The 12,628-nt window shown below is 37.6% G+C and overlaps 1 protein-coding gene across 2 annotated transcripts in view; it reads right to left on the bottom strand.

The window, feature by feature from the left end:
- HAAO (3-hydroxyanthranilate 3,4-dioxygenase) overlaps positions 1-10,940 on the bottom strand; it is a 34,786-nt gene extending 23,846 nt beyond the window's left edge. For both annotated transcript variants that reach the window (XM_023922769.2, XM_086878451.1), the window contains exons 1-2: positions 10,258-10,940; positions 6,033-6,111 (exon numbers count right to left, since the gene is read on the bottom strand). In XM_023922769.2, coding sequence (XP_023778537.1) covers positions 6,033-6,111; positions 10,258-10,337 — 159 coding nt within the window. In that variant the 5' untranslated portion in view covers positions 10,338-10,940. The remainder of the gene's footprint in view (positions 1-6,032; positions 6,112-10,257) is intronic.
- Between the last annotated feature and the right edge of the window lie 1,688 nt (positions 10,941-12,628).

Here is a 12,628-nt window from a genome sequence, read left to right as displayed (position 1 = left end):
TATGTCTTCTTGTAGAAAAGCCTAGATTTGTATATTGCTACTGCATAATGGCTCACAATTTGGCATGAATTTTGTCTTTCTGGGTGAAAAATGTGTCATAAGGAAGAAACAAAGTTTGTTCACCATTCTCATTATCCTTTGTTGCTAAATGTGCTTATTTATTCATTATTGTATCCTCTTTTTTTCTTCTTCTCCTTTTACAGACTTGAGCATTTTGTTCAGTTTTCTGCTATGTCATATCTTGTCATTATGATGATACTAAGAACACCTCCTTTACTAATGCTCACCTTACCTCTTGAAGTTATGAGCCACCTAGAAATGCTTCCTGGTCCCAGGCATAACATTATTTCATAACACTGCTCAGTATCATCATTAAAACTGCAGATATACCTGCAAAACTCAAATGAAAACATCTTAAGACTGAGAGGGTTTTTTTAATTATTGATTTAATTTTCCTTAAATTTTCTTTGCTGTAGGAGAAATTCATCCTCCTTCCTTAGTCTGCTTCACCCTTTTTGATCATGCTTCAAGCCTCACAGTATTGCGCCTGCAGGGGAAGGCAGTGTGGCCAGTGCTGAATCACTATCAAGTCTGTACAGGGATATTTCATTCAATTATGAATACTCACAGAATAAATTATGCTAGCATTTCTGGAGGCAAGAGGAGGAGATGCACAGAGGTAGGAATTCACTGTTGCCATCAGTGGAAGCATTGGTGAAGCTGCTTGTCTTGACAGAAATTTCAACAGGGTAGTAGAACATGTGGATGCTACCTTAAAAAGAGCTAAAATCCTCACTATATTAGTGTGGTGAGAGCTGCTCCTTCATCCAGCTATATGTATCCTAGCAGAGTTAACAAAGAAGCATCTAGAATTTGTAATTGGTCTGTATTGGCTAACTAAAAAACCCACAAGTCTGTTTTATTTTATGTACAGCAGTGTACGTAATTTAGTTTGGATCCACCTTTGATATCAAATTCTGCCTAGACACAGGAACCCAGAGCTCCATGAGGGCTTTGATAGCTGACAGCTTATTTACAGACCTCTAAAGAGACCTGCAATTAGCAGGATGTTTGAGTTCTGACTGCATCTAAAAGTGGAATTTGGGATTGCTCAACCACTTCTGGGATTATGCTCTGGCTTGGTATATCCTGGCTTGTATCGCTTGTCATATGGCTAAGTACTAAATTAATTTGCAGAGCAAATCAAATTCTGATGTGGGAGGAGAACCTGGGTGTTCTCCAGACTTCAGTGGTGACTGATCTATTTGAGTACAGAAAAACAATTTTCTCCCTTTCTCATCACAAGGGTTTTTCAGGCATTAGAAGTCTACAAGACAAATAGATGAGGAAGATGGAGATAACTGTATTAGAGGACTTTTTGGTGTGGTTTGTTTTTTTTTATTTCCCTCTGCTCATTTACATGTCATTTGTGGAACTTGAATACTAGCCAAAACTCATCCCAACACTCTTATGCAGCAAAAATATTTCGGAAGACACAATCTCCTTCTGATGCAAAAGGATCACCGTCCTTATTACATTTTAATAGGAGCTTTGTTTCTTATTAAAATATTCCAAGGGTCTTTACCAGATAAATGTAGGGGTTTTTAAATGTAAAGAAGCAAAAACATTTCTTTTGCTTCATTGTGATTCAGGTTCTCACATTTATTTGGGATATAAGCACCACAAAACAACCTATGGGAATGCTCACCTAGCCCCACTTTCCCCTTGTTTTCAGACATCCACTATCCTTATAAAATGCAAAGGACAAGTTGATCTGATAGGGGAGAGTTTCTTAAAAGCATGCTGACTGGAGAGCAGCATACACTAGAAAGGGTCAGGCTTCATTTAAGCAGATCATCTGTCAGAAACTGGAGCCAAGTCTTACTTGTGGTGTCTGTGTGAAAGTGAGAGAAACTGAAATAAAAACTCAGCTCAGAAAACTCAGATGGGTTGTGGCAGAGGTAAAAAAACCTGCATCATGTTTCAAACCACAAATTTATTTGTCAATAAGACCATGTGAATGTGCTAGAAGCAGCTGAAGAGATTCACCGAGATGATCATAGGAAGGGGAACTCCTGCTCTGAGAGTTCTCTTTAGGACTGCAGTATGACGGTTTTGGTCTGTGGGGCTGTGCCAATAATTAGGTGGCTCTATGAATAGGAAACAATCTAGATACTGAGAGCAGAAACTTAGGGTAAAGTATAGTACAATGAGAAGTGGGACTTCTAAATCCATATGGGGTTTGTGCCAATGCAAATCTGTTGCAGGCGGTAGATGAAAAGCTGATTTTAATTTCTCTGCACTGTTTTATATAGACTCAGCATCAGAATGTAAAATGTTAGGAAATCAATCAGCTAAATCAAAGTCAGTTGAGATTCATTGTGTGTAAATGGTGGACTGAGGTGGCCAAAGAGATATCAACCTAAATACTTTTTTGATCCTAGATTTAGCTGTTAGCATATCTCACTTTTCCCCCAAAGCAGCCCACACGTTGCGGTAAATAAATTCTGAAATCCTTTTACTAGAGCTAGGCTTTGTTATGATTGTGGTGTTTCTCTGTCATTAACTTTCTCCAAAAGTTAACTCAAGGTCCCCTTGAGTTTTCACTTTTTTCTTTGGAAGAAGATTTTGGTTTTTTCTACCCTCAGGCTTTACAAGTAAGTAAAAATGCAGTGAATAGACCATGAAGCCTGTAGGCTATGTTAACACTGAAATTTTCTTGTCACAAATGCTATGGTATGATGAAAATTCCAAGACCGAGATACGTTGAGGACTGTTCCTGGGTACCTGCTACCCCATAGCTGTGAGGGGTTGAGCACAGGAGGACATAGCCTCAATCTGTGCCAGAGGAGGCTTGGGTTGGACAGCAGAAAGAATCTCTTCATGGAAGGGGTTGTCAGGCATTGAAATGGCTGCCCAGCGAGGTGGTAGAGTCATCATTCCTGGAGATGTTCAGAAACAACTGGACATGATACTCAATGCCATGGTCTAGACGACAAGGCGGTGTTCAAAGGTAGGACTCAATGATCTTGGCAGTGCTTTCCAACCTTACTGATTCTGCAATTCTATGATCATGTCAGGGCTGCCACAGAAACTTTCAGTGACCTCATCAATTTGACTACACAAGAATTGTAGTCACTAGTCCAGGGAACCCAAAAGTCTCTTGACAAATGAGGCACATCAGAGTAATGATTCATTTGAAACCCTCAGAACTCATTATGTAGCACAAACACTTCCTAGTGTTTGAAAGTTTTGTCAGCATTAGCTATACAGGTACATTCTTACAGCACTTTTTGCCATGTTCCAACAGAAGATGCACTTCCCAAAGCAACTGCTTCATTTTGAATGAGTCTGATTTAGAGGCAGAGAATGTCTGAGTAGGTGTTTGCTGACTCTGCCTCTATTCTGATGGAGAAGGCAGCAAAAGGGAACTTGACAAATAAGAATGAATGTGACCTCCTGGTAAATTCCAGCCAAAGACTGGTAATGGTTTATCTCTGGTAAGGTGCAGCTTGACTTTTCTCTTTAAAAAACCTGTGCAATGGAAAACAATGTCTCAGGTATGAGACTCTTTCTGTGCAGAAAGGTGGCAGAGAAGTAGAAAATTTAAGAAGGCAGTGAAGCACTACATAGAAAATTAAGAAGGAACAAAATGTAAGAGTTATTTAGGAAATGTTTGCTTGTTGAGAGGACGAAATTGTGCTAGACTAGCTGTCATTTTAGCCTAAATGGCTGTTCAGGAGACAATTCTAAAAGGCTTTGAAGAGAGTTCAAATCAAGCCTCTGTATTTTTTTCTCCTAATTAGTCAGTCAGAACTAATCTTCCTGATACACCTGCACCTTAATGGCATCAGCAGAGAGCAGCTCGGGAGCAGGAGGATGTTCCTCAGCCTTTATCTCTGCGTGCCAACCCTTTGCTGCTGTGAACTGCAGGCTTTCAAGTGCAAGCTGTGCCACAGGATGCTCCATAAACTGTGTGATAACAGGCACAAGATAGCAAGTGGACAGATACAAACAATTCTAAATTTAACTTTCTCTCCAAACCGGCCCCACTTTGCTATCGGAATACTCGCAGTAGAACAGCATCAGCTAAATTTGCCTGAAGGATCTGTGGGTTTTTGCATTCGTGATTTGGCCTGATGACAGTACGTCTATATAGTCTGTCTTCAAATTATCACCCAGAACTATAAATTACCCTTTCTCTGACAAAATAATGAGCTGAACATGGCTTTGAATGGTGGTTTTTTTTAATCCCTAATCTAATTTAGGAATATGCCCTTTTGCTAGGATACTCTCTACCTCACAATTCTTCTCTAATGAGAAACATGATTCTGATTCTAACTTAGGCCACAGGAAGGTACAAATGTATCTGATAAAAAGCTATAGTAAAATGCAATGAATAACTATAATGTACTTTTATAAAACTGAACTAAATTGGCCCATATGTTAAACTGGTACATAACTGATAATGCTTCTGATATGTATTGCCAATTTTCCGATGTGATAGGGTTGTTATGTTTCCATTTTTGGTTTCTGAGTAATTGTGGGAAACTTACTATGTAAATGAGTATGTACTGATATCTAAAGAAACTTGTTTCCACTTGAGTTAACAATAACATTAGTATACAACAGTGAATTAAAAATTATGCTTTTATAGATATGGCAAACTTTTTATTTTGTTGAGAAGTCATATAAAGAATTTATAAAAAAGTAGGCCAAATTATTTACAAATACAGGAACATCTTGCAAATGAAAATAAAAAAATAAAAAATAATATATATATAAAAAAAAAAAGGTTAAATTAAATCAGCCTAACTTTCCTTTAAAAGAAACCCAAGCAGCCTGATGGCCTTGTCCCGGGTGCTGCAGAGCTCTCCCTGCACAGCCCATGAGAAGGGACACAGTGGAATGTGTTGGTAACCTGGAACGTGATGGATGTGCCTGTGCCCACAGCCACAGGTGGGCTGGGAGATGGTGGTGACAATCCAACACAGGCAGGAGTCCCCCAGGGGATAACTCAGCATCTGCTCCTCCAGAGCTGTGTGTCTGTAAGGACTACACACACCTCCATGGCAGAGCCAGAACAGGAAATCAATGAAGGCTCTAGTGAAATGCTGGGGTGGGTTTGGGGAGAAATGATTCAATGATAAGTAAATGAATTTTTCTTTCTCTTCGAAAGGATTTATTGAAACTTGACCCACTTCTGCCTTAAACTATGTAGATGCTTAGGCTTGGGTTTCCAAAGGGACTTAAAATTAGGTTGCCAAATGTAATTGGAATGACATGAAATTAAATTACTCTGCTGGGAAGCAAGGCAAATTGTCTCCATTCTGACACCCTTACTTCCAGGCCTCTAGTAACTACTTTCCTTAGGATTCTTTCAGAACCAGTGGTGGAGAAGTCCCCAGGCCAAGCAAGCAATTCCAAGAAAAAGGCAGTAAGCAAAGGTGTAAATTGCTACACTTTTGTTAGGTTTCTACTCTTTCTTCTTCCATGCTGCATTTGGTGCAGTGGCTGCTCACAACTCAAAGTTGGAATGGCTTTGAGCACAGGAGAATGGTTTGAAAAATATTTAGAGACTATTCTTTAACTTTCCAAATCCAAACGAAAGCTGAAAAGTTGATGATTTTCACAAAGTCCACCAAAAAAAAATGTAATATTTTTTATTTTTGAATGTTGAAGTTACTTTTGATATCAATCTTCCGCAACAAAATATTGCTTTAAAAATCATTACCTTCCTAAAGTTCTGTTCAAAAATGTTGAAATGAGACACTTTGATGTGTCAGAACACTTTCTCTAGTTTGCTGTTGGAAATTAATTACATCAAAACAGATCTCATCTTATGTGCTTGTTTCAAACAAAACGCACAGATGATGTATGTTTCTGGTGAATGCTTCTGTTAAAGACTATGAATATATCTAATAAATACAACATCATTGAGCATGACATTGCTAATCTGTAGCTTCAAAAGTAGCTACATTTAATCATTATATATGAATAAATCAGAATAATATAAACAACCTATAGGTTACCTCTTCTCCTTCTTCAATATGATAATCCTTCCTTTCATTTGGCCCTCCAACAAACATCACATTTAATTGATAGCGATGCCTAGAAAAGAAAGCGACATTTTGAAGCTACCTCTATTCATTATGCTCTTTATTTAATTTATTTTTTTTAATTCTTTTAGGACAGTGAGTCAATGAAACAATGTTGAGTGAAAAGCAGCATCCAGTACCAGAACTCACAAGACCTTGGATGCACTGCTCTGCTCTGGCACTATCCTGTTGGGTGACCTGAGGCCAACTATCTCCCTCCTGGTGTTTCAATGCCTCCAGCTATGAAAAGAGGACAACAATAGCTGCCTGCTGTGAAAAGAGCATTGAACTGAAAAGATAAAGAATGTTACCTAAGAGACAGGAACTAAAGAAAAGGCTTTTCAACCTGACATGAGTATGTAAAGATAAAACTCTTAAAAGTTAATAAAGGTAAAAACATACTATTTTTTTCCCTCACATTGGTAGAATTACCAGAGATACTGATGGTAGGAACTGCCAGCTAATTTCTGTTCTGCTTATTGTTCCAGTTTTGCTAAGGTGGAACAACGTTACAATGGTCTCATTGTGGTTGTGGCTATTGCCGAAAAGGAGACCATTTCTAAACTCCACCCCTCTTAAGAGCCCCAGTGAGCATTCCTATCAGCTATCACGAGGAATGGCTATCACCTCAATTACCATTCACACTAATAAAAAGGTAAGGTAGCAGATTTTCCTTTGCTAAAGGAACTCTCAGCATCAGGCCTGTTAGCTGTGAACCAAAATTTGCTGTTCTGCTGTTTGACAAGTGAGCTGAGGTGTGTTAAACCTCTGCTTTGCAATGAGGAGGTTCTGGGCAGTAAAATGGAAGCAGCTGGGCCATGATCCCCTTAAACACAGGGAACAACAACGTGTCTTTTGCCTACAGCACCTTGTAAACCTTAACTGAGAGATGCTGTTCTGAGTGGTTGCACATACATATTCAATCTACTACTGTTATCACTTTTTCTGTGAAGACTGTTTAAATCATAATGACCACCACAGTAGGGACTAGAAAAGCAGACAAAACAAGTAACAGTGACAAATTAGTCAGTCAAATAAAACTAAAGAATTAGAATTTACTGTTCTCTCCATAGGAAGCTGTATATTTTACAGCATTGGGCTTTATATCTGTATCATAAAATAAGGAACTGAAATCCAAATTGTTTGTACCATGCAAATTTAATATTCATTTTCAACAACACATTGCAATGCTTCTGCATTAATGAACACTTCTACTAAAGAAGGGCAGGATGACCCAAACAGTAGCAATACAGATAATAATTAATGAAATAAATGAAAATCAACCCTGAAGAATAAAATAAGAGAAAGGCAATCTGTGGGTATCTTGTAGTCTACTGTTAAGATGGGTTAAATTTTTTTATAAACATTCAGTTTGTTATTAGTTCATGAAGTAAAAGTGAAAATATTGCTTTAAAACAATTACTGCTTAACTTATTAATTTGGCAAATCTATGATAAAATCTGTTTTCCCACAGATTTACCTGGGCTTTATATAATAAACAGGTTAATCATTCAATCATTAACAAATATATAGTGACACCATCAAAAGATTCCAGCTATGAAATATGAGCAGGAACTCCAATTGGTAAGTTTGTCCACCTTGCTAAATAAAGTTACCTGGTTAATATAGTTGCTTTAAGTTAAGAAGAAATATCATAACAAAGAAAAGCAGTTTCAGTTAAGACTGCCAAAATACATTTAAGAGTATTGTAAAGGTTTCAGGAATGAGAAAATTACTTGACTCTACTACTGTTAGAACGAAGATCAAACTAATTGACTATTAAGTTTTCCATACTCTTACATTTCTATTCTTATTCACATAAAGAAAATTGTACTAGCAGGTAACCCTTAAAAACATTATAAGCCTACAAAGAATCAGATGGTCCATGACCACACTTAGTTGTCCTTTTGGTAAGCATCATATTCTAAACTCAGAAGAAGAGCTTTAGAAGTACCTGTGAAAATCAGCTGTGTCAAGGGGTTTGATTTTGCACTAATTGCTCATTGTTGAGGTTAAAAAGCATTTAAGCTTGCAAGATAGCGTTAATAAAATACAATGTCAGGTCTACAATTTAATTAGATGTATTGTTTTATTGACTTTGGTAAAACTATAAATAGAAAGTAATTCAGGAATTGAGGTTTTGTGTTGCAATCCCAAATATGTATTTAAAAACTATGATCCTTTCAAATGTATGGAACAAAATGTCATAAAAGCCTGAAAGCTGTAGTAACTTTAAATACCAAAAGCCCTACTGATTTGATGTGAGACCTGGTTTTAACTGTTAGCTCTCCCTTGAAACAAAGAGTTTTAGTTAAATTTTGAGGTGGCTGCCTTCCAATGAGGCAGTAGGACATAGTGAGAAGATTGCCTTATACATCTCAACTCAGCACATAAAGGATCAAGCCTTTGAAAAATATGTTGGAAATCTATTAGTTGTTACTTTGAAAATCACCTAAAACCTTTTGGAAAATCCAGTTGTATGTACACCATACATATTCTCTGTGTCAAAGCTTGTGAACTAATTCCAATGTAAATTATCCAATGTGTGTGAAAATATGGAGGATTTTTTTTGTCAGTGAAGCTGACATGACAAAATATTTTGTGTAAAACTCTATGCAGAAAGCTTTCATTAGAAAGTAGTCTCTCTAAGGAGTAATATAAACCCAGGTTTTATAAAGAAATTAAAAAGCATTTTCTTAACTTTAATTTAAAAACACTTCCTTTACTTTAAATCATTAAAAAAAAAATAGATATGAGTCTTGCCCTACCCTTAAGCGTTATCTCTGATGAAAAGCTGAATGAGCAGTAATGTATCAGTGATATTAGTCTCCATTCACAGGTGCAAGGGTTACTTTTCAAAGCAATGGTTATAAGACAAAGAAAAGTTAAAGAGTACATCTTTACTGCCATGTCTGCGTTGAAGCTACAGCTGTACGTAGAACTGAAAAATTCTGAAACTTTAATCACTACAAGTGTTCCCATTTCCTTCATTTTCAAAATGGATTTAGGAAACATTTTCTGAAGCATATTAATTTCTGATGCTTACCAAAGATAATGGGAAAATTTTAGTATTTTACATATAGGGAATATTAATGTGTTTCTTGCCTTATCAGTACAATGAACCTTACTAATAGTTCTGTGTAAACCTTGACTAAATCTGGAATGTGACATCTATTATAGATCTTTGCCCATAAACATTTTAAGATGTTACAGTGAAACAAGAAACATTTTTTTGTGATAAAAATTGCATAGTATAAAAAAAAAAATCAGTTTTTCCAACATGGCTTTAGCCTATGTAGAGGGAGAGTAAAGCCATCTACTGCATGGATTCTGAGTCTACCACCACCTGTACCTGGTGCTACTTAACCTGGGTCTATATCACTCCTTAGAGAAAGTATTTTCTAATGAAAGCTTTCTGCATACAGAGTTTTAGACAAAATATTTTCTCCTCAGCTTCACTGACAAAAGAAATCCTCATTGATATTTTGACACAGATTAGATAATTTACATTGGAATTTGTTCACAAACTTTGACACAGAGAACCTGCATGGTGTACACAAAACTGCATAAGGCCTACACTTTTTTCCTTATACTAGATGTCTTGCTCAGCATACTGTAAACAGCTGTAAACTGCCCCTTCAGGCTCCATACCCTTCTGCCTTGACAGATCTGGAAATCTGATCCTCTGATATTGCTGCCCGTCCATTTTCCTTGTTTTTCAGTGATATATCCTTCTGATTTTGATTACTCCTGCATCTTTGGCTCCTCTGTGATGTTGGAATGATTCTCAGCAGCTCTTGCTATTTCAGGTTGTAATTTGGTTCTGGATGAGATGCTATCCCCTCCAGTTTCTAAGAATTTGTTGTCACAGAGCCTGACACAAATTCTCTTAACTCAGACTCCCTGCCTACAAGTGACTTTGAGCTGAGACAAGTACCTTGTATTTAAGGTCATCCTTGCAGCTTCTGCTGAGTTATAGAAAATCAGATTTTACTCACTTTCTGTTCATTGTAACAGCACCCTGGCTTCAGCCTGAGAGGAATTATGGTTCCTTATTAATCTTTACCATGTGTGCATTGTTGCAGCTTCCTCTTGTAGCTAAGAATATTTATATATCTAATAACTTGGTAAAAGAAATTAGAAATCTTCATTTACTTACATAAGCTTATTGCAAACAGGTGGCAAAAAGGCGGTTTTGTTTTCTTCTATCCATTTTCTTACATTCACAAGAAGCTCCATGGTCCTAAGAAACTTCTCCCTGAGATACTAGAACTTGAAGAGTGCTTTTTCTGTGAGCAGACTGCCCGTGATTCCAACCCCAGTGGCTAGGGGATTGGCTGGTAGAAGAGGTGTCTTCAGGCTTCACTGTCAAAGGGGACAGGTCCATCAGCCAAAGGTTACTTCATAGAGAGTACTAATGCTCCAGCAGCTTGGCTAATAATTGACTACTGTTTTTAAAATATATATTTTTATTGGAGACTGGGTTTTGCTCACAGGGGGTTTCTTAATTCTCTTTACTGCATCAGCTGGAGTGTGTACATTACCTCTCTACAAAAATGACCTTGCTACACAGTCAGAAAAAACAGGTGAGGATGGGGCATTCACTCCTTTCAAGTCTAATATAGAAACCTCCCTTCAACATTCTAAAGATGAAGTTTTTTGTGGTATGTGTATTTGTTTGAAAATACTGGGATCTTCTTTTGCCAAGTAGCCAAAATACAGATGTCTCCTGTATTTGTAAGACCAAGAGCAGCTGTCCATAAATGCCCATCTTAATTTCATCCACTCTGCCAACGTTATAGCAGGTCTTGTGGAGAGCTGACCCTGTTGCTCTTTGGGAAATTAATGTAATTAATGTTAAGAGAGACTCTGTTTTACCTTCATGTCTATAACTTCTTTTCAATTACAAAACACCAGCACCACACCATTTATTTAGCACATGAAATTTCTGCCAACAGAACAGCTGTGGTGAGACCCCACCACACAGCAAACTCATAAGGCCTGTTTTTCAACTTACAGATAGGTACATTTTGGTACTTTTTGATCTGTAAACTGCTGGCAGCTCTGTTCTTAGCTGTGAAGGAAAGAGAGCTTCTATTTAAAATGCACTTTCACTTAGGGGATTATGACCCAGATTGGCAGGACTGGAGAAGTGCAGACACTCTAGTTAATGATCATGGTTTTGTAAAGCTCTGCCTCACCATTTTTACTTTTATTGCAGAGCAGGACTCCATTTGTTGGTCATGAAAGCCAAAAAAAAATCTCCAGAGTCACAGTAGGAAAAAACACAGATCCTGGAATTGATTGAGCCTATCCTTGTTCGTCACAGTATTAAAGTACCAGTTTTAACTGCAGGGCTCTTGTCCACAACCACTGTTCTAATCCCTAGTCTGCACTTTTTCCCACCAGGCAAAAAACAAGGTACTATTACCTGCAGAGAAAACTTTCTCAGTTGTAGGCTCATAAATCCATTTTGTGTCTGGTAGGAGGTATGAAAGCCTGACAATTAAACCAACTCAGGGAGGAAACAAAGTTCACTTACAAAATTCACCATTAATATAAGGCTGAGGCTATTATCACAGGGCAGCATTTTCTGCAACCTTCTGAAAATCAGTAGGTTTTGAAAAATGAAGTTAATTGCCACTTCATACATATAAGAAATGCAAATAACTGCATAGTGTGAAAGGCTATGAAACTCTATTTCTGTGAAGTGTATCGGAGATGCAAAGAAAAGAACCAGTGTTGCAGTCTCTGTGACACCCAAGTAAATAAGTTCATCTCACACACCTCAGGAACTGATTGGGGCCTGGGTTTTACTTGCTAGTCTGCTTCACCATGACTCTTCACATCCATTAAAGCCTGTTCCAGTACCTGGGTTTTCTGTTCTCCCCTCTGGTCCTGATCCCTCTTTTTATGCAAAGGTAGGGACTCAATGTGTAACCCTTTGCTGCCAGAGAAGTGCAAAAGCACTGAAGCACAAAACTGCTACATAAAAATAATTAATTTTTTGCATTGAGGGTACAGGAAAAAAGGGTTACTGGAAAAAGCTGCATTTCAGACAACACTTACTTTATTTTTCTATTTTCCTCAATCACCAGACCAATTAAAAACTTAAATTTACAAGCTTGTGTCCAGCAAGAAAGATATGTTAACAAAAAAATACAAGCTAAATATTGACACTGGGTCATACACTTTTTAAACTACACTCTCCATGCTACTTTCCCCCCCCCCCCCCCCAGCAATCTTTGTGTGGTATAGACTATTTTGTTACGGTAATGATGTTAAGGGTAATGAAGGCTGTTGCCATTTTCTGGTATGCCACAGGTATACCTATGTGATGGAAAATTTCTCAAGAAATGAACTGCCAGTTCTCCATGCCAGACACCTTCACCACGGATCACACACAGCAATTGCATGTTGCTTCACCTGTCAATGGTGAATACCACTGAAATATATTTTAGGTAATGCCTAGATAATAATACCAACAGGAGAGAAATTTTCTTAGCAAGCGAGAAGCACCTCTGCTTTGT

This window comes from Cyanistes caeruleus, chromosome 2, assembly GCF_971803275.1.
Source record: "Cyanistes caeruleus chromosome 2, bCyaCae1.hap1.1, whole genome shotgun sequence".
Classification (NCBI taxonomy): Eukaryota; Metazoa; Chordata; class Aves; order Passeriformes; family Paridae; genus Cyanistes; species Cyanistes caeruleus.
Note: the sequence above shows the minus strand (reverse complement) of the source record. Positions and strands in the feature narration are given on the sequence as shown.